This window comes from Centropristis striata, chromosome 16, assembly GCF_030273125.1.
Source record: "Centropristis striata isolate RG_2023a ecotype Rhode Island chromosome 16, C.striata_1.0, whole genome shotgun sequence".
Taxonomy (NCBI): domain Eukaryota; kingdom Metazoa; phylum Chordata; class Actinopteri; order Perciformes; family Serranidae; genus Centropristis; species Centropristis striata.
Genome location: NC_081532.1, coordinates 19,713,490 through 19,735,867, shown reverse-complemented (window position 1 = coordinate 19,735,867; position 22,378 = coordinate 19,713,490). Strand labels below are relative to the sequence as shown.

General features: G+C 40.5%; 1 protein-coding gene across 4 annotated transcripts in view; it reads left to right on the top strand.

Annotated features, from left to right (window-relative positions):
* The window catches only part of LOC131987924 (leucine-rich repeat and fibronectin type-III domain-containing protein 2), a 169,907-nt gene extending 147,730 nt beyond the window's left edge, over positions 1-22,177 (top strand). For all 4 annotated transcript variants that reach the window (XM_059352854.1, XM_059352852.1, XM_059352853.1 and 1 more), the window contains 2 exons: positions 12,591-13,987; positions 17,719-22,177. In XM_059352854.1, coding sequence (XP_059208837.1) covers positions 12,612-13,987; positions 17,719-18,703 — 2,361 coding nt within the window. In that variant the 5' untranslated portion in view covers positions 12,591-12,611 and the 3' untranslated portion in view covers positions 18,704-22,177. The remainder of the gene's footprint in view (positions 1-12,590; positions 13,988-17,718) is intronic.
* The last annotated feature ends 201 nt before the right edge of the window (positions 22,178-22,378 follow it).

Below are 22,378 nucleotides of genomic sequence, written 5' to 3'. Positions count from 1 at the left end.
TTCAAAACACTATCATGCTCAATAAAGAATTTTACAGTAAATGTTGCAAATGTGAACAAAGGTCGCAAATACAACATAAACGTAAGAGGGTTCCATCCAGTTCTATCATTTTATACTAAAATTATTTGAGCTTGTCTCCAGATTTACTTGGTATATCATCATCAAACTGAAACTGGCCTCATGGAGTTTACAGCCAGAACTTTAGAGGTAAATTTACAGTAGGGCTCCACGCTGCTTTGTTTTCTAGTCTGGATGATGAAGAAGTCATGCTTTGGAGCTTTTGGAGACTCCAGAGGGTTAATTTACATGTATGATCAATACAATAATCTGTTGATTGTAAAAGAAAAAGGAAAAAAAGTAGATAAGAAACATGCAAAGTGATTCGGTTTGTGTTCTTCCATCAGTTGTCAGTGTTTTTTATGACACGGTGCTGTGACTGACTAAATGTTTCTGTTGGAAGACAACGTGTGTCAGTGTTTTGGTAGATTTGGTGAATTGTGTTAGTGTATTATTGTATTTTGGAAGTGTGTGTCTGTGTTTAGTTACACTGGGTGATTTTGACCATGAAATTAACTGTTTGGGGGATTGTGTGTATCAGGTGTGATGTGCGTTAACAGTTTTGAAAAAGTTTTTAAGGTTCTGACAAACGGGTCATAGCGGTTGTGAAAAACTGTATAACCCCAGAACTTGCCTGAGAATAGTCTGATTTTTTAGTATTATTCAGCATCAAAGTAATCCATTGTTATCTGTCTGTACATCCAGGGGTACACTGGAAACCGTAACTACTAAAAGTTAATTTGTGATACTTATAATGGTGCCACTTTGCCAAAATATAAACAAACATAGGTAATGAATTAATATAAATTCAAACAAATGCAAATTTGTATCAGCTACACACACACACACACACACACACACACACACTTAACATCCAAATTTCAGCCTTCTAGGGTACAAACTTTGGCCGCCACATTGAATAAAGTCACAACATAACAAAAGGCAGAGAAAGACAAAGTACTTGCAGAGCTGAAAGGAGACACTGAAACCTTCAACCCATCAAGAGCCAGCAGTGGGGACACTTCACTGGTTGCAAAAATAGTTTTTTCTGTATATAAGTCAATAGGAAAATGACCCTCCTTACCAGATAACTGGTTATTGCCAAAATTGAAACACAGTTAGCAGGCTAAAAACCCACCAATGGCCCTGCACTTATATAAGGCTTTTCTAGTCGCTTTGCGACCACTCAAAGCGCTTTACACTATAGACTGCGCTCATTCACCCATTCACACTCACATTCATACTGGTGGCAGAGGCTACCCTAAATGGTGCCGCCTGCCATCATTGGGAATTCACTCACACACCGCAGCATCGGGAGCCATTTGGGGTTCAGTAACTTGCCCAAGGATACTTTGACATGTAGGCTGCCATGGTCAGGGATCGAACCACCAACCTTCCAATCAGTGGGCGACCTCACATGGCTCTGAATACGTGACCTACAGTACACCAGTCTCAGCGGCTGCTGCTATGAAGATGAAGCCAATGATACCCCTTTGTGACCAAGGCAGTTCCAGGGTCGGTTCGGAGTCTGTGCCCAATCTTGAACCACTTCCTCGCTTTTCTCTCTCTGCCAGGACAACTGGTTCCAGAGTGGCACCAACTCTTTGCTGGTCTCGAACCATGAACTACTTTCTTCAGGGGTTGGGGGCTGGGTTATCATGACCAACAAGACCAAGAAGCCCAACTACGTGTATCATTCATTTGATTTGATTTGTTTAACTGTAATTTGATTGATACGGGTTAACGCTGGCAGGCTAGCGTTAGCGGGCTACTGCTAGCTTACAATAAAGGTTAACACCAAAATCTTACGTTCAGTGTTAATAAGGACATAATCGGAGTCCATAGCGATCAAGAAGCAGCACAAATGTATTGTACCAGTTGTGTTTGGATGCCAATGTAGGCTCGCAAAGCCAGGAGCAACATTTGTAGAGAGACTATGTAGTCCGCCATTGTTGTTATAATACTTGCTGAGAGAGCGGAGAGCTATACAGAGATGTAATGACTCTCGTAGTGGCTCTTGAGTCTGTGGAAAAGCAAACAGGTTCTGAGAAGGTTTGTAAGTTGAACCAACTGCGAACCAGAACCAGTACCAGCCCAGGAATAGAACAAGATTTGTGTTGGTTAAAAGGGGGTATCAGAGACAGCAATCAGAGCTGCAGCACATTCAAAATGCTTTAATTGAGCACATTCAGAATCCTATTAGCACAGGATCTCGTGTGATTTAGACATGTTTGTGTGTTATATATCATCCTGAGACTGCAAACATGTTCTGGTGGTAGTCTTGATGCTACTGCAGTATTACCAGGTTGGTTCCAGAAAAGTAATTGAGAATATGGATATTGAAAAAATAACATGACTAATAATATATCATAACCTCTGTGTTTGACAATATGTGGTATGCAATTTGCAGGGGAATTGATAAATGATCAGCGCTTCTAAGTTAAAAAGACATTTTTCTCTGCAGTTCACTTGTCTCATCTATACCCAGGGTTATACCCTTGACTTTTTATCAAAGATCCAGATATTCTCCCACACAGTTGGTAATGGGTTGTACGGATGACTCAGCTGGGAGACTTTGATATTCATTGAAACATTGGAAGTGCTCCAACTGCTAATCAAGCAAATTAACTGGTCATTTGCTGCTGGAGGCCTGAAATAAGTCCCTCAACATTGAAACTTTCTTTTTGTGAGAAGAATGTGAAACACAACACTGTGGTTGCACAGGGATAAAAGGATACAAAGTAGGCTAATGTCTTTTGATGGTGCATACTTCCCAGAAAACATTTGGCAATGATGAGATTTCAAATATAGTAACATGACTTGTACTGACTCAGTCTAGACTGATAAAAGTCTGCATCTATTTCATAAAGCCTTTTTCTGAGCAGCTTGTCAGAAAAGGCAGCAGAAAGACGAGCTCCCAGTTGGTTGATGTAATCCTGTCGCTGTTCTAGAAAGGCAGATCCTTTCAGGTAGTCCTTTCTTATCCTGCAGACACAGCTGATTCTGTACAATGTGAGTTTGCTGTATGTGATTGAGCAGACAGATTAGTTTGGTTATCATCCAGAGAAGCGTCAGGTTTCAGCCACGATGTGCTGCTTCAATTTTCCACACTGATAATCTCCATCTTTTGTCACGATTTTCCATGTTGGCAAGATGCATCTCATAAATATTGTGAGCAATTTTGCACCTGCATTTAGTTCCACGTCATTTTCCTAAAGATGCATGATGCCAGATTGTTGATTAATAATATCAAAGAAAAGTAACAGTTAGTTTGTGAGTTTAAAGCACTAAGGGGCAAGTTTCTATGTGCCGGCTCCAAATAGCAGTGAGAGATAGCTGCTGTCACAGTGTTGAGTCTGACCCACAAATGATGCAACATGACATGAGTGGATTGTACACATCACACTCAGGTTTACCAGGCTGTCATCCTGTGACATTTTTTATCAAAGTGTAGCAGAGGAAAGAGAAAAGCAGAAGATGTGATGCTATGAGTCGAGCTCTCTGTGCTCAGTAATCACGCACACACACCCCCGCCCTCCTGTGTGTGTGTGTGTGTGTGTGTCCTGTGGAAGATTACGCCGCTGAACACAGCTGACAACTGCAAATAGCACCGAGGCTAAGAGGCAGAGCTCAGCCAGGAGGCTCTCAGTTAGCCTCGCTGTTGCAGACTCATTTTGTGATTTTGGACATTGAAAAGATAAGAGGAAAAAGATAAATTGAGACCTTAACAATTCATCTGACATCGTCACATTAACACTTGACTGATGGATAGAGCAGTTTCTTGCTTTTCCAAGGTAAGAAGAAGCCATCACAATGACCATTCTCCTCCCCCTCTGGGCCAGCACTACCTATACTACTTTTTTTGTCTAACAGATGGCAGCACAGCTGTGCAGTCATGTTCACATGAAGGTTAACCTTGTACAACAAACTCTTAAACTCTCTCACTTGCAAAACACACCTTGTTTTGACAAACTCGCACTATTCCTCTGCTATGCCTGCCTGTCTTTGTCTGTTTCGTTTCCTCTCATTTATCAGATAATAGGGCAGTAAAAGAGGGGATTCATGGACAGTAGTTTGCTACCTTGATAGTTAAGGTTCGGCAACTAAATTGAAAAAAATATTACTGTTACAAGCTATTACTACTACTCACTGAAAGGCCATTTGTATTCTGTTCCACCAGCTGACCTGACAAACTCAACAGTCAACTTAGAAACAATCGATGTCCATCATCAGTCAATAACATACGCCTGCTCCTTCCCAACTGACAGGAAATCAGTTCCATAAATACATGTTCCCTTTCAGGAAATTGACAAAGAAAATGATCAGTGTAATCTAGAGTTTCTCCATGTGACTGTGTATAATATGTATTTATCATGAAAGCATAAATGGAGATGGACATATGAAACTAAGGGTCACAGCGATGCCCATTGCCTGAATTTGACCAGATAATAAGATAAGAGTGTCTTAATTTATGCTAGTGTTGGCAAAATGAATGTGTTATTTTTTTGTAATTAATTTAAAATATTTAGTGTGATAACAACAAAAAAAATCTATGCAAAAAAGATAAAAATACATAGTAAAGATAGTTGCATCACATGAAACTAGTGTTGTTCTGCCCTCATCAAAGAATCCTTCCTTAACTAGACGGACTAACAACTCCCTCAACACACTAGTCAATGAATGATGGCTTTTTGACAGCATGAGAGAGAAGTAAAACTAAAATGAGGAAAGAAAATAAATGAAACAGCGAGTATGATGAGCCTTATTATTACGTCTTATCATCATGTGCTCTATGCCTTATTCAGCCCATCTGATATACATTTTATTGCAAGCAATATAGCTAGCTGAAAGCTATTAGCAGGACAAGGTACATAGTGACCAATGAATAGTGTATGGCACACAAAAAACAAAGGCAGATTAAGCGATCCACACAAAATATAAACATTAATGTAAATATTGGCATCTTCAGAAAATTGTACTTGCAGACATTGCTTCTATAAGTAGGCGCGTTCCCATTTGGTACAAGGTGGCTGTGGCTCAGTTGGTAGATCCACCGCCTATCGATCGGAAGGTTGGTAGTTCGATCCCAGACTATGGCAGTCTACATGTTGGTGAATGCAGGTGAATGTGCATGTGAATGGGTGAATGAGCACTGCCAGTAGTGTAAAGCACTTTTTTTACTTTTCCATTGAGTGAGCCACTCTGACTGCAGCTGGGAGCTTGTGAGTGCTTTGGGACGGCGTCTGCTACTCGTTAAGAAGAGTAGGAACGAGTCTCCAGAAGTCTCGAAAGTCTCCAATAACACAGAAAAAGTCGCTAGATTTGTCAGTAGTTGCTTTTTTGAAAAAGAGTTGCTAGAGGGGTCTGAATAGTCACTTAATATAGCAACAAAGTCGCCTAGTTGGCAACACTGCTTGCCGCGTTGGTCTGTTGTCACATTTGAACTCCATTGGTTAGCTGCTACAAAAGTACATGCATGGTAACAGAGGCCAAGGGGAACTAACTAGTGGGTATAGCTAAAACACTCAGCCGCTTATCAAAAAAGAACTCAGTGGAAACACGCCTAGTGATTCCAAATTGAGGATGGATGAAGATACTTTGACTCCAAAGTCATAGGGTATGCAAATAAGGTTCTAATTATGCAAACATAATAAGCATCACCTAGCGGCTGCAGAATTAACTGACAGTTCCACCTTTTACTCCGGCCAGAACCACAGAGCTATGGAATCCATTGTTCCCAACCATGTTGTTGGTCTAAATAACTCTCCAAAGTTAAAGCTTACGCCTGGATTCCACTGGATGCGTAACGACTCCGACAGGGGTCTGTCCGCAACGGCTGCGTATCTACGCAGTCCGTCAACACCCACCGGATCCGTCTGTGTCGGAGCTGTTGCGGACAGCAGAGTCCCGAGGACGCACGAGATCTCGCGAATTCACGCCTAATCAATTGATATAACTGGAAGATAATCAACATCTCCTCGTTAATGACTGGAGACAAATCCAGCGACTCCGTCTTAACGAGCGCTAACGAGGTCGGCCGGCTTGTTAACGAGCCGGCCGACCTCGTTAGCGAACCCGAGGTATTTTATTTTGAAAATATACCGGTGTTTTATTTTGTGTCTGTGCAAGACTTCCTGTCCCGAACGATCTGCTCTGTGCTGAATTTATGCGTAGTGCTCCGTCGTCCGACAAAAATAGAAGCTCTGCGCAAGTGTTGCGAGGGCTGTCGGATGGCCCTGCGTTGTCGGACTCATTACGCAGCGGATCTGCAGTCGGTGGAATCTCACACATTGATTATAATGGGTGCGTAACGGCTCCGACGACGGATCTGCAGCCGTTACGCATCCAGTGGAATCCAGGCGTTAAAGTTTCCCTACACAGCTAATTTACAACAGGCATGTCCAGGCATGATCATTTACAAAGGGCTTCCTCTCACATATGTGAATGACAGAGGGTTCTATGGTTCTTTGGGTACCCACAAGTCTCCCTTTTACAAATAGCTACAGGCAAGAAAAGCAATTTCAGAAAATTGTGTGATTATTTTATTTCCTTCCCAATCAATTGACAGCCCTAATGTATACATCTTGTAGGGCTGATCTAAATAGCTAACTATTGGACTATTTGATCTGAATCCACTGCCAACCTCACAGTTGAATCATTGAAATGGTGGAAATTGTGGTTATAAAACCAATAAAATCTGAAGTAAGGGTACTCATGTGGGCAAAAAATCCTTTAGTCTGTACTGATAAGTCCTGGCTTATTTCAGGCAGTGTGAATGTCAAGTTATTACCCTGTGACCCTCCTAATGGTATGATATCATTCAACATAATAAAGCTTTTAAAGGGATAAAAAGTAACTACCCGTGCCTTTTTTACTACAAGGCACGTATTATTACACATATTATAATTACTAATGGATGAATATGTTAAAATTGCCGCAGGGTTCGTTTTAATGTATTTATAGCATTTGAAGTACTACACTATGTAGGAATTAAATAGACCAGGCATTCTATGTGGGTACGAGTCTCATACAATGACTGAAAACAGCAACATGTAAGCTTGACTTTTAGACTGATAGAATCCACAACCAAATCATTATTGTTGCATTCAGTGAAGGAGACACCGTTTGTGCATTTAAAAAAGAGGCGGAAAAAAGCTTGAATTTTCATTTTGCTGGAGAGTGTTCTAAAGCAATAAGCCATAGATGTGTACGATAAATAACCATCTATTTACTCTTTTCTATATTGCTGTTTGATTGATGCCAGCAGCACAGATACCACCACAAGTGAATCAACCAATGGCCAATTCTAAAAGCTTTTATATTTCCTGTTCCAGGCTAACCCAATGAGCTACTTTCTCTTTCTCTGGGAAAAAAATCCTGTTCAAGCACATTTGATTTTATGAGTACATGGAAATGATGTTACAATTTTCAGGCTGCGCTGGATGCCAACTAAACAGTCTCTACACAATGATGTCAAGGACACTAAAGTAATGGATTCATAAAAACAAAGTTGCAAACAAGATTTAAAAAAAACACATTCTAGTTCAACCACAGTAGATTCATTTGCGTTTACTTTGAAGTCTACTGTGTGGTAGATCCAGCCTAGTGACCAGGCTCTCTTGGCACTTCTGTGGTGTACCTTGGTACAGGATGCACCCTGAGGTGCCCTGAGGAAGTTATACATGGAGTGAGATGTTTTAAGTTATTCACATTTTCTGTGGAGCTGTGTGAACTGCTCCACCGTGCCTGTAGAAATGCAGAAGAAACTGTGTAGAATAATTAATCAAATGGCACATTTGATGTTCACATAAGCAGGGGGGGTTCTGTGGTTATTTTCCAACAGTCTGATGCTGGTTGCACAAAATGTAACCAGCGGATTTGCCAAATGCATCATGGTTTGACAGTGCGCAGCATCATGCCAATTAGAGGCTGCAGATGGAACAAAAACCTGCTGCCTCTGATGGCCGTAAAGAGATTCAACAGTTTTGAGGGAAGGCCTCAGTATACTGCTACTAACTATCATTCTGCCTCGCTGGCATTAAAGCCATAACTGCTGGTTGGAAAAAATCAACATTATCATGTTGAAGGATAAAGTTATTGTTGCTGTCAGGACAATAAAATTAATTACACATATTACCAATCTAATGTATGTTTGCAAAGTCATGTTTCTGTTTATGCAGCTATAACAGCATGTGTTATGAGGAATCCATTCCAACAAACAAATAAAAATCATGGAACAGCATCATACAAACTTGGCTGCTGATTCTCCTGGAGACCGTTGTCAGGATGTTTTCACACTTGGCCAGTTTCCACTTTTTAAGTGAACCCAGGATGATGAATCAATAACATGGGCTCTTTTGTCATGATGTTGGCAAGTATGCTGATCAGCCATTCATCACTGATCATGATTATTGACTTGGCTTCAACTATAAATGCTTTGAAATTGGGACTTTGGCTGCTGAACTTTTTAAACATAATTCCAGGGTTGGGTTGAGCTGCAATGACCCCTGCAATGTCACATCAGGCCTACTGAAAAAAAGAAAAAAAAAAACTTTACTGAAACCAAACATAAAAGACACAAAAGTTGCAGCCTTGAGGCATACGTATGCATTAAATGCCAAACATGAAATGGAAAGCCAAGTAGCATTTCTATATTTTCCATAGAGGAGATGGAGGCACAGTGAAGAAGCTGACCATTCAAATAAGTTAATAATGAATTTTACAGTTCTATATGTCATCACTCACCAGCACACTGTCGAACTGTATAGAATGAGTGCTTGTTGGTATTTCAGCAGCATCTTAAGTGTCCCTTATATTGAATTGTAGATGGTGTTGCAGGCTTGGTAAAGGCCATGAGTAAATGGATGTGGACCTTAAACATCATGCGTGGTTCTCATCTCTTGAACCTCTTCTATCCCTAAAAGGTCAGCACCGCCTTTCCTCTCCTCTGCCCAGCAACCACAATACTCAATATCCACACACGCTTTAATGGGAAACTGTTGTGAGATTAGAAATTATCCTGAACTTTTCAACTGCATCCAGCCATTCTTATGTGCATTTCTGCAAATTTGTATATTTCTCCCAATTTAAAAAAAATGCTTAGCCGCCACAATTGTCCTTTTTCAGGGGAAAAGGATGATCAAAAGAAAATGGAGGGGAAAGCAGCTTCTGTGGGTTTGCAGGGCTTTTCGGATGCTGTTCCTAGATGCTGTCCATTAAAATGAGTCCACGGGAGAAACTGTCTGTCATCACTGACAGCTCTCACCATGAGGCCTTGTGGGGATTAGCTTCAGAGTGCTGAGAGGGTCACATCCGTATGCATGAAGTCTGCAATTATTTGGCTAAAATAAACACCTTTTTCACAGAGTTTCATGTCGTTTTCTGAACTGCTGATTGAATCCTTAAAAAATGAGTTGCTCAGAAACGTGACATCTCGAAGGAAAGATCTTGTGGTATGAATTTCTTTTCCTGTCACATATCAGTCAAAAATATTTTTTGACACAAATCAGTGTATGCTGCTTTTTAAAACATATTCTCCAGTGACAACATCTCCGATATTATTGTTATTATTATTATTTTTTTTTTTTCTGTTGGTTTACAGAAGCCAAAGGCATTGAAATACAGTACTGTGCAAAAGTCTTAGGTTGGTGTGAAAAAATGCAGAGAAGACCAAAATGTTGATTTGATCTAGATTTTTCTGCTGTTCATTCATTTTGCATTTTTTTAATTAATCAAAATAAACTATTAACATTTCTACGTTTTGAAAGCATTTTTTCACACCTGCCCATACATTTTAACAGTACTGTATAGGAAAGTATACCCACTTTCTATGCAATAACCTTTCCATTTACCAGTTGGTGTTGTGATTTGAGTGAAAGTATGATACATGGAGTCCAGTTGAACCGAATACTTGGATGAAAGGGTTATCTGGTGAAAAGCCATTGGGATTTTTCCATTGGATATTGGATTGTGACAGGAAATACGCTCTGTGGTCAACAAAAGTTTATGATACTTAAATGTTTTGGTCAGGAAGATTATCACAAATGAACACCACTTTGGTTTCAATCAAATTGATTGTGTAAATGCAATCACCAGGAGTAAAAGCTAACATTAGGTTTGGGTGGTGAAGTTAGTTTACATTAGGGGTGTAAACTAATTACACCATGGTATCATCCAAGATAACCTCTCTACTCTTACTCTTAGCCATGAAGACACATACATTCACAAATAACTGTAAAATGCAAAATGTGGGAATCTAAACTAAAGACCAGGCAGCTAAGCAAATACCCATTCAAAAAAACTATTCCTGTGTTACTTACACCACTGAGTCATTTATCTGACTTTATCATTCCACATTTGTTTTTTCGTTTCTTTTTAGATAACTTCCCTTTCAGTTCTGCACTCAACTGAGCCCTTATGATAACTGCACTGGCATTGCAATGCTATTACAATGTTAAATATCCAAATGTCCAATCAGAAATTATTAAAACTGAAGATATTAATGAAAACAGCGGAGGAATTTACATTCACCATGAATCATTTTCTTTTTTTTCTCCTGCCTGCCATTTCATTCTAATTATCTCCAACACACAGTCCAGATGCAGTGGCACTTCATGATATAATTACTAACTGGTATTGAGAAGGAGCGGGGTTATTTATACTTCTTTCCACTTGTAATTATGAGTTAATGAAAAGTAGAGTGTGAAGGGGTGTTACAAGGTGGTTGAAAGATAAGGAGTCCTCACGCTGCGACCAGCATCTCACACACTTCACACATGAATAATGATGAACGATAACACAAACATGAAGTTAAAATAAAAACATTACAGCAGTCCCTCCGTAGTTATAGTAAGAACCAGGCAGGATCTCTATTTATAACGCTGCTAGTGTAAATAAAAAAAGAAAGAAACATTGAAATTGATTTTTAGGTTTTGACTGTATTAGGAATTAATGATACAAATGTCTGGGGGAATTAAAAGCTTGTTGGATGAATCCAAGTGTGGCCATCCATTCGGAGGAGTCAGCCAGGTGTAAGGTTCTGTTAAGACGTTCACAGAGGCGTGCTGATTTCGTCAGCCGAGTCTGATGAATCTAACACCTGCAGCTTGTGAATTTTTTTATTTATTTTTATCCTTTGCCAAAATGGTACAGACATGGAACAAAAGGACAAAGACTTAGAAAGAGATGCAGAAACTAGAGGACACAGTTAGTTAACATATGGACTAGGTTTCCATTGGCACCATGATGCAGCATTCCAATGAAGAACCCCATTGCTTACTGAATATGCATGCTTGATCCACTTTCCACTGCATGCATAACAGCATGTCTGTAATGACAGCTTATAAGTATGTGCGTCATTAAAAATAGCTCCTTAGCTATTTAATCCCGGGTTTCATTCAGAGAATCCCCATGTGATTTCTCACACCTCTTTTGCATTGCAAATACATGCATATGAATGGCATAATGGAGAATATTAATGTGAAAAATTCTCAAGGATGCTAATTAGACTAGCTCATCAAGTGAGCAGCTTTTTTGCCTTCATTCTGAGGACAAAAGGTTTTTTTAATCTGACCTGTGTTAACAGGTGCCAGTAATAATGCAACTACTATACAAACACACAGAGCTGCAGCTGTGTTTAGGTTTGTGGGTGATGGTGACTCAGTGAAATTTCTTAAGGTGTGTGGATAAACTTATTTAATTTTTTTTAAATTATATTGTTTAATGTAATTAACTAAGACATCAAACATCAAAATCATCATGCAGCTTAGTGCAGCCAAGTTCAGATCATGTAGTTTGTGCACATCTGAGGATAAGAAAGGCTTAGATTTAGTGAGCAAACACAACAAAACCAAAGACAAAGAAAAGCACTGATTCTTCAAATGTGCTTTTTCCCCCTGTTAAGTACAAAAAACTCCACAAACTTTGGCTTTTATCAGACTTTTTACTGAATAATTCAAGTGAAATGTTTTGACATAGTCTGTCAAATCAGACATGTCAGTGTAAGTGCTCAATACAAAATTAAATGCTTTTAGAGAACCCGAAGCCTTAGTCTGCAGATAAATGCAATGCATTGACATGTCAATTGAAACAAACAGTAATAATACAAAAAAAGCCTTATAGAATGAATGCTGCTTTATCTGAAGATAAAAACACAATGGATACACAATAGCAGACAGTCGCTTAGGTTTGTATCGATCAAATGTACTACGATTGTGTATGGCAACCACATCATACAGAGCAGGTTATACACAGGGATAAGTCTGCAAAGTTGTGGGGGCTTGGGAGAGTATATCGGGGTTCCTGATGTAGAAAAGTCACAGAAAAGTCTGGTCATGCCGCTTGTTATTTTCATCTTTCAGGTGACTTGAAGATTTGTTGTGTTAAAAATAGTACATTGAAATATTTGTGGAACATGCATTGCAAATTGCAATTAAAATGTCTTATGCACTGGTAATGGTAACTGGTAATACTGTATCATAGCTGATCCTTATCCAAATCTCCAAACTGATCCTTGTTTTCTTCTGTTTTTGCAGGTCCCCTTTGTATGAACTAACATGGACAAAGTGGTCATCTGTCTCCTGCTTCTGGGAACCGCAGTTACGATGGTCCATGCATGTCCCAAATACTGTGTCTGCCAGAACCTCTCTGAGTCTCTAGGGACTCTGTGCCCCTCCAAAGGCCTGCTCTTCGTCCCACTGGACATTGACCGGCGAACTGTGGAGCTCCGGCTTGGAGGCAACTTCATCCTCAAGGTCACCACTCAGGACTTTGCCAACATGACAGGTCTGGTGGATCTCACCTTGTCCCGGAACACCATCAGCACCATCCAGCCTTTCTCTTTCATCGACCTGGAGACTCTGAGATCCCTGCACCTCGACAGCAACCGGTTGACTGAGCTGGGTCCGGACGACCTCCGAGGGCTGATCAACCTGCAGCACCTGATCCTCAATAACAATCAGCTGAATCTGATCTCCAACACGGCCTTTGACGACTTGCTATTAACACTGGAGGATTTGGATTTGTCGTATAACAACTTGCGCAGTGTGCCTTGGGAAGCCATCCGCAAGATGGTCAACCTCCATCAGATGAGTCTGGATCATAACCTCATCGCCTTCATTGCTGAGGGGACTTTTACAGATCTAGAAAAACTCGCCCGATTGGATCTCACCTCCAACCGTCTCCAGAAGCTCCCGCCGGACCCCATCTTTGCGCGCTCCCAGAGCAATGTAGTGATGAGCACTCCTTATGCACCTCCACTGTCTCTAAGCTTTGGTGGAAACCCATTGCACTGCAACTGTGAAGTGCTTTGGCTTCGACGGCTGGAGCGTGAGGATGATATGGAAACCTGTGCTTCTCCTGCGAGTCTAAAGGGGCGCTACTTTTGGTCCGTTCGTGAGGAGGAGTTTGTTTGTGAGCCCCCTTTGATCACGCAACATACGCACAAGTTACTAGTGCTGGAAGGCCAAACAGCTAGCCTGCGCTGCAAAGCGGTCGGGGATCCAATGCCAACTGTGCATTGGGTCGCTCCTGATGACCGCTTGATCAGCAACTCCTCCAGAGCAACGGTATTCGAAAATGGAACCCTTGACATAACGATCACCACCTCCAAGGATTTCGGGACCTTTACCTGCATAGCTGCCAATGCTGCTGGGGAGTCGACGGCTTCCATTGAGCTGTCAATCATCCAACTCCCCCATCTGAGCAATGGTACAAACCGCACCACGCAGTCCAAGTCGGGGCTTTCGGACATAACTAGTTCTACCAAGATCAGCAAAGGGGAACCTAAACCTGTACCAGAGAAGGTGGTGTCTGTATCAGAAGTGACTGCCGTCTCTGCTCTGATTAAGTGGACTGTTAGCAAATCAACTCCAAAGGTCAAAATGTATCAGCTTCAGTACAATTGTTCTGAGGATGAAGTCCTCATTTACAGGTAAGAATGATTAATGGAACTATAATCCACGTAAGAGCTGAGACCTTTCTGGTCAAAGTGGTAAATTAAGCCTGAGGTAAAATCTTTAGCTTCAGAACACTCTCTGCTCAGCTTCTTCAGTCAATTGTTAATTGTTTGCTGGATGAGTACTTGAGACAGTCAATTTCTCTGAAGTGTTACACAAAGATCAACATTCTTTTTTTCTTAATCCTTCTTGAGATTTTCTCTTTTTTTTCTTTGCCTTTCACCAAAAGAATGAACAGAGTGCACATTTTTAAGAACAGTGAAACCCAAAGTGAAATCCTTGCCCTGAACCATTAATTAGAAATCCAAGAAGAAAAAGGATTATAAACCCTCATTTTAATGTATCCTTCCTAAGCTGCTCAAGTCCATAAAGTGGAAGCTTGGAGACTGCAGCTGGAGATCTTTGGGCTCTGTGAAATCAATTTCCTACGTCAAATGAGACAGTGAGAGTAGTGACATTCATCCAAGATAATTGAGCCGGAAATCGAGAAGAGAGGCTCGCAGTTTAACATTAAATCAATTCGGAAGGCGTTTAAAAAAGGCCACATATGCCGGCCTTTACTGCAAGAACAAACAATTAATGAGTCTTGTATGGGAGTGTATAGCATTTACTTTATCTGACAGCTCTGAGACATTTTCCCATATTTACCACTGGCTACCATTATTTAGTTAAAAATGATACCTACGGCATCAGAAACATGTGAAAAGTGGCCTGTTGTGCTACAGCAATTATGTGTCAGTAATTTACCAGTCCCGTGCATTCCAAGAACTGTGCAATGAAAGATAATTGACAGAAAAAGTGAAGCCTGGTTATTAGCTGGCAATATGAGATTAGAACTGTACACAATATTGAAAAAAAGATATTACTTTGTTCAAACACACTGAATGCAACTCACCATCCCTGTGAATTTAATAATAAGGTGTTTATCTGATTTTCTTGCCTGCACACAGCTTGCTGTGCCAGATTGTCATGCCAGAAAAAAGAGAACAATTTTAATTTTCAGTACCTTTTTTTCCCCTGGTGATGGAAATGTCGGATGACTCATCTGCATTTCTTGCAAATGCCTTTCATGAATTTTATCTAATGTCTGCAATTGCAAAACTAACACTAATGTTTGCTTTATAAACTGTACTTTTCTCCCTCATTCATTGATTTGCCACAGATAAATTATTTCCATAAAAAGTGATTATTTTAACACAACCGCTATATGCATTATTTGTGTTCACAAACACATTAATAATGCATTTGTTTAATAAAGTTAATTGTAATAATGTTAAATAAACAAAAAAGAATCCCAGAGTAGGATAGGCAACCTTTTTTCAGCCCAGAATTTACAGAGCTTTTACACACACACACACACACACACACACACACACACACACACACACACACATATTATAAAATAAAAATACCTGTAAAAAATAAATTTTATATATATAATTAATTTTTTACAGGTATTTTTATTTTACTGTTGCTGTACATCACCCATCCAAATGGACTTATTTGCTTTACTTTGATATTTGGGGCATTTTCTGCTTTAATTCGATAGTGATAGAGGAAGACAAGCAGTAAATGGCCCCAAGCTGGAATCAAACCCTAAGAGCTACGATACAGACTCAGCCTTAGTGAACCAGCTCCAAAACACAACTAATACATGACGTGTATATTGTTGGCTTTAGATCGACAATTTCATATAAGACATCAAAGTCAAATCTGAATGCGAGAGTCAATTTAGTCTTACATAACAGTCATGTCGGTCCAACAAATGCTCCAGTGCGATCCTATTCCTTTCAGAAGCATTGTAGTCCAGTCTTGAGCTGCATTTGTTGAATAAATCCATGATGATAAATTTAGGCAAGTCATGGGGCGGCTGCTTTAGTTTTAATGGTAGGGATGTAGCTGAATCTAAATACGCTATTCAGAAACTAATAAATAATGTCATGGAAACAGATATTTCCATGATAGACATCCCTCTCGTTAGATTTCTTGAAATATATATCAGAATTAATTTGTATGCCATTATTAGATCAGTTTGATGCCCAGAATCATGACTTCAAACTTCCAAACTGCCCTCATCATGTGATTTGATGCTTTAAAATGCTTTCTACTTTTTTTTATCATTTCCCACAGTATGTAGTTTATCCAGTATAAAAAAATGACCCGGAGCAATAGTTTCATGTGCTCTCATATAATAATGCCTGTGCAGTCCTCTTGCACGTCAGAAGACAAATTAGGAGCTGGAAGGAAAAGATAACGTGCACAGGGAGGCCAACTACTGTTTTTGAATTAATATTAGTTTGACTTCATTGCTCGCACATGCACACCTACTGCGCTCCTCTAGCTGGCTGACACAGTTTCCCAGGGCAGTGCCCGTACTCAAGCAATGGCATGATTAAAAATCAATCAGAGCCACGTGGGGGAGGAGAAATATTGCATGAGTTCTCTCAAACATGTGAGCCAACGCAGCTTCTCCCTAGTTATGGAAAAAGGCAATTAGGGATGAATAATGGGCTGCAGTCCCATTGGTGTCTGGTCTGGGCTCTGTGGTGGAGGCGATTCAGGGGGTTCAAAGATGTGGATGCATGTGCTGTAGGAGAAAAGAATGGCAACAATGGATAGATGAGCAAGGAATCTATTAATAGACAACTGCACACATATGGAGTCTTCCAGGGCCATTATCTACCCATAATTACAGCATGTAACAGTCATTGAGGTTAGTATGTTTTATAGCATCAGTAGTGCATATAGCAGTGCTTTCCAACCATTCCTGTCAGATGTACTGCTATCACAGGAGTACGGTTTTCCTTTACTCAGAAAGCCTACTATGTCCATGTGACACATGTTTTCTAGCCATTTTGATGAGCACTGCTCTTTCACTGGTCAACTTAGCATAAGCAGGGTGTGCAAGACACAAGGCAAGATCTAAAATTAAACCCCCTTCCAAAACCCTTAACCTGCATGGAAGGGGACTTTAAATATCTTAACTATGCTCCAGTACAAGATGCTTAAACACACTGACTATCTGAAAAAGAAAGAAAGATCTCTCTCTTCACATCTTTGCCATTTGTCATCTATATCTTATGTAACCATAAGGAAATATAGTCAGGAGATATTTAAGTCTTACCATGGCATCATGTGACAGCTCCAGTGCTGCACATGTGTATGTCTCTGCAGTCTGCACAGCCAGATGAGTTTGTCAGATGACTGCTTCTATCACCAGCTGTCTAAACAACACAACGATTCTTACACTATTGCATTGATTGACAATAAATCCTAGAGAATAAACATGCTGCAGATTGACTTTAATTTCAGTCAAAAGCAGGGAGACCTAATCACATAGATAAACATCATACATAAACATCTTGGATAGTAACAGAGGGAGTTGAAACAACTGGATGCTTGTTAAATGGAATGTATAAGAAATTACATTCAGCCAAAACAATATTTAAAAGTGGCCATTGAATACTATCTCATTACTATTGCCTCATGCATATCAAATGGGATATACTGGGACCAACGGAGTCATCTGTCTGAGTTACTGTGTGCATATAAATAGCTACTTAGCATGCTTCATTTTGGCTGTTTCTTTGATCTTCCCCAGCATAACAGACTAAGCCAGAGTTGCTTTTAACACACCCTTGTCTTAAACTCCCAAAGCAAGAAGTCTGTATTTTTAATGCTGTCTTTTAATTCTGTCTCCTGTCAGGATGATTCCTATGAATAACCGAGCCTTCGTAGTCACAAATCTTGTCCCAGGGATGCAGTATGACCTGTGTGTTCTTGCCATCTGGGATGACACTGCCACCACCCTCACTGCCACCAACATCGTCGGCTGTGTCCAGTTCATCACCAGGGAGGACTACCCGCAGTGCCAGTCCCTCCACAGTGGCTTCTTGGGTGGCACCATGATCCTGGTCATTGGGGGCATCATCGTGGCCACGCTGCTGGTGTTCATCATCATCCTCATGGTGCGGTATAAGGTGACAAGTGGCATCCAGACTAATAAACTACCCACCGTGAGCAACACGTACTCGCAAACCAACGGGGGACTGAACAGGTTCAACGGTGCCCCGCCACAGGTCAAATCCACAGTGGTGGTCATGCGTGAGGAAATGGTAGAGTTCAAGTGTGGATCCCTCCAGAGCAGTCTCTCTTCATCCTCATCCTCCTCTAACTCGTTAGACAGCCAAACAGGAAGGGGGGCTGGCGACCGCTACAGCATGCAGGGAAGCGAATGCAGCACCCTGCCCAGCAGCAAATTCAGGAGGCACGGCGCCAAAGCACGGCCAAACCTGGACCACCTTTTAGGGGCCTTCACCGCACTGGAGCTGCGAGGGGCAGCGAGGGACCAGCAAGGGGCTTCGGGGCGCCCCACCACTTCCAACGCTCTGATGACGGTGGCCGTGGTACCCCCGTCCGATAAAGAACCCCTGCTCGGGAGGGCCGAGTCCACCACCATGCTGGGGCGTCTATTAGGGATGCCCCAGGAGGGTAAGCCCAAGAGGAGTCACTCGTTTGACATGGGTCATGTGGGGGCTGCACAGTGTCGCAGCAACTACCCTCGCAGGATCAGTAACATCTGGACTAAGCGCAGTCTGTCTGTTAACGGCATGCTGCTGCAGTATGATGACAGTGAGGACGAGAAGCCCACTTTTGAGAGTTCTGAGTGGGTGATGGAGAGCACAGTTTGAGTGTCTAACTGTGAGGTCCATGGCCAATAAATCTATATCAGGAACTAAAGGAACATGAGGCAGGACATTCCAGAGGGAATCTGCCTTTGGGTATTGCATGAAGTTCATCCATGTGAATACTGTTTCAGTAATTATGTGAGAAAAGACACTCAAATCGATAGATTCCTGGCCATGATCTCAAATCTCTGACAGTGTCTAATTGTAATTGAAATATTGTTCCCATCTTGAAACTACACCGAATCTTGGATTGTGCAGAGGGAATAATTTCCCATCCACAGGGCACGTGAGAGTGTATCCGAGAGAAAGAGGGGAAGGGAAGATGAGAAATTCAAAGTGGATTTACTACGTCTTTATCGAAAGAACTGAATGCCAAGAGGATTTTCTTCGGCTGCGGTGAACTGGATGTGCATCACAATGTCTTGGACACTCGGCTTGAAATGGGACTACTGCAACAGTAGAGAGAAGGACCAGAGGAGCAGAAAGAAAATTCAAAGTCATTTTTATTTTCAGCTAGGTTTTTCTATCATTTTTACTATTTATTATTTGAGGTGATTCATCAGCAGACAGAGGAACCGTTCTTTCATGAAATTATGACACACACACACAAACACATACATACACACACACACACACACACACACACACACGCACACACACTATCCCTTCACATGCAGTAGAGTTGGGTTGAGGTTTTGCAGATCTGGTCCGGTGTATGATTTAACAGGTTTGATTTTATGCAAACCGGCTGAATAGGCATTATGACACATTCTGGTGAAATAAAAAAAGCTTATGTTAGCAACCTGTGGCAATGGCAACACGGAGCCAAAATCCAACTTGTATTTACAGTATTTTCCACAAATATACTTTACTTGGGCGGACTGGCAAGGTGTAATTATGGCTGCCAAAGTATATCTGGTGACCTATTTCAGCATTTTTGGATTTTATTGTTTCATCCATCCAGGAGAATGACACTGTCTGCGATCAATTATTGACCCTTACTTTATTGCACATGCTCTACAATCAACAGAAAGAAACAGATGTTCGGAGTAAAAACGTTAAAGGACAAGGACATGATGCAGTAGATACATTCGGCGTCGAGTCATAATTGGCGAGTCGGGATACGGCCCTTTTTTCTAGACTGGAAAAGCTGGGAAAGCACAGTGTTTTAAACTCACATGCTAATGTGAATAAGACTCACATCTTACATAGGGTCTTTGCTGTCACGTCGGATCAGATTGTTGTCCATATCTCATATAACACTGGATAAATGATCTAATGAAATGTCCATATATGCCACCAGGTAGACTGGAGTCTTGGCACTCAAATTCAAAAGTCAAGTGCAATGCCTGGTGGTAAAAGTCAGTATAGCGGTACGATCCGGTGTTTGGCATACTATCAAACCGGTTTAAAAGTGTTTACACCTGCCCAGCATAACATACAGCCATTACACAGCACTCAACAGTACCTTCAATCAAATTTCAATGAATTACAAGTAGTATACATGGCTTCTTTTCAAAACAGTATTATGCTCTCTAAATATCCATAACACTGAACCACAACAAGCCAGTCTTGTATTTCTACCTCAGGTTATGTATCTTATGAGGTTATTTAAATACGAAAGTGAATGGAAATACAACAAAACCCAAATGCACAAGAGGATCACAAAGAGCTCCAAACACAAAGTTCACTTGTTTGCAAATGCTTCAAAGAGTCTCCAGTCAATCAGACAGTGTGTGTTGCCAGCTCAGGTTGAATTCCTGCGGTTACATAATGTCTTTTTTGAAAGCTTTGATGCGCTCCCCATTGGCTAATGTTGGTGACAGTGGTCCCTGTAGGCTCAAAGGCCATTGATGTAAACAGAGTGTTTGCCTCGGGATACGGTTTCAGATGCTATCAGCACTTATTACAGTCAGCAGACAGGAATAGTCTTTGAAATCCATCAAGCCCACTTAATTATTTGCTTATCCCCACAGCAGGGTGTATCATTTGGCTTTTAATCTCTTTAGGTAACACAAACAAGAGAATATGACAATTACTCATTTAGCCAGGTTAAATGGCCGAATGAGTCCAAATTGACTTTGATAAAGGTCATTACGCTGCTCAGGAGAGGAAGTTAAATGGGAAAAAGGTAACTTTTTAAGGGCCAAACACCTGAAACTGTCTGGAAATCTACTTCACCACATCATGATACCGAACCTTTGTTGTCATCAAAGGCACCATTCATGTTTTAATGTCTTTCATACGGAGCTGTACATTGCAGTAAGATACTTTGAATTAGAGGCTATTCTGATTACTGCCTACAATCAACCAAGACATCCCTACACATGTTGATGCCTTTCTGAATATGTTGTGGGTCTCTGCTGCATTTCAAATGTGGGGTGGTCATCTTTTTTCTTTTTTAATTGTTTTCATCCCTAGGTGTACCGTTCTGTATATTGGCATTTTTTTGTACAATAACTGGGTGAGAATGTAAAGGGGTGGGTGGGGATCGTGCAGTAGTACTTTTATTTTCATGTGAAGCAAACAGTGAGAAGGTGCTTTACTGTGGTGTACCAACTTGGTTATTGTTAGTTGGCTCACTGAAATGGGATGTTACATGGTACTACCAGCTGTGTTTAAAGGGTCACGTCACCCAAATAACAAAAACACACATTTTCTGACTCTCCTCTGGTGCTAACTAGCCACGTACATATTGTTGGTTTTTAACTGCCCAGGTTTTGAGAAGTCCTTTCATAAGATGTCTGCCTGAACCATAACACAGTGGGGTTGGACGAAGCATTATGGCATTATATACTGTGTGACAACATTTGTTAATTGTCATAGATTTTGCCATAACATTTTACGACACTAGCAGTTTATTTAACACCTCTGGGTTTATTAACTCTTTGAGGTCCATTCTGCAAATCAATGAGCAGGACTTTTTTATAACAATATCGGATTTTATGTTACTGTCACTGTGATAAAGTATCTTAAAGCAGTCGATCCCAAATACTGGTGAGATTTTAATTGGGTTGCCAATAATATGCAGTAAATAGAAAATCTGTATTAATAATTAATACTAATTGAGCCTGTTTGAGTAACATTTGCCAAAAACTACAGTTCCCATTCGTTTAAGGGAATAACTTTTTTAAAAACACAACTAGATATTCATAATTCTCATGGCCATGTGAAGAGCCACAGACAGGGTAGAGAAGTCAGAAATTGTAGAAAGACAGACTAACACACTGTTGGCTATTTTCTTTTCATGATTTTTTTAAATAAGAAAATAGATTATAACCAGCCTGATTTATTTTATTTTGCTCTATTAGCCATCAATATGGTCATAATATTTCATCAGTATTTCTTATAGACTTTATCTATATCGCCCACTTAGACAATGAGGATAGATGCATCGACAAAAGCTGCATAGTTTTCTCTGCTATCTAACAAGAAAAAAATTTATTTATTAAATTTCTAACAAGGTTCCTGGAACAACCTCTGTAATAATTTGGTACTAATCATAAGACAAATGAAGACAGTATCCAGTTGGTAATGGATAGTGTAATGAGTCTTCTAGCCAGTTCTTAAGTGAACAAGTGTGAAATTTGTCTAAAGGCAATTGTGGAGAATTAATTTGTATGAAAATATTTGAAGATTGACTTTAGTTTAAATGGAGCAGTTCTATCAAGGAAATTC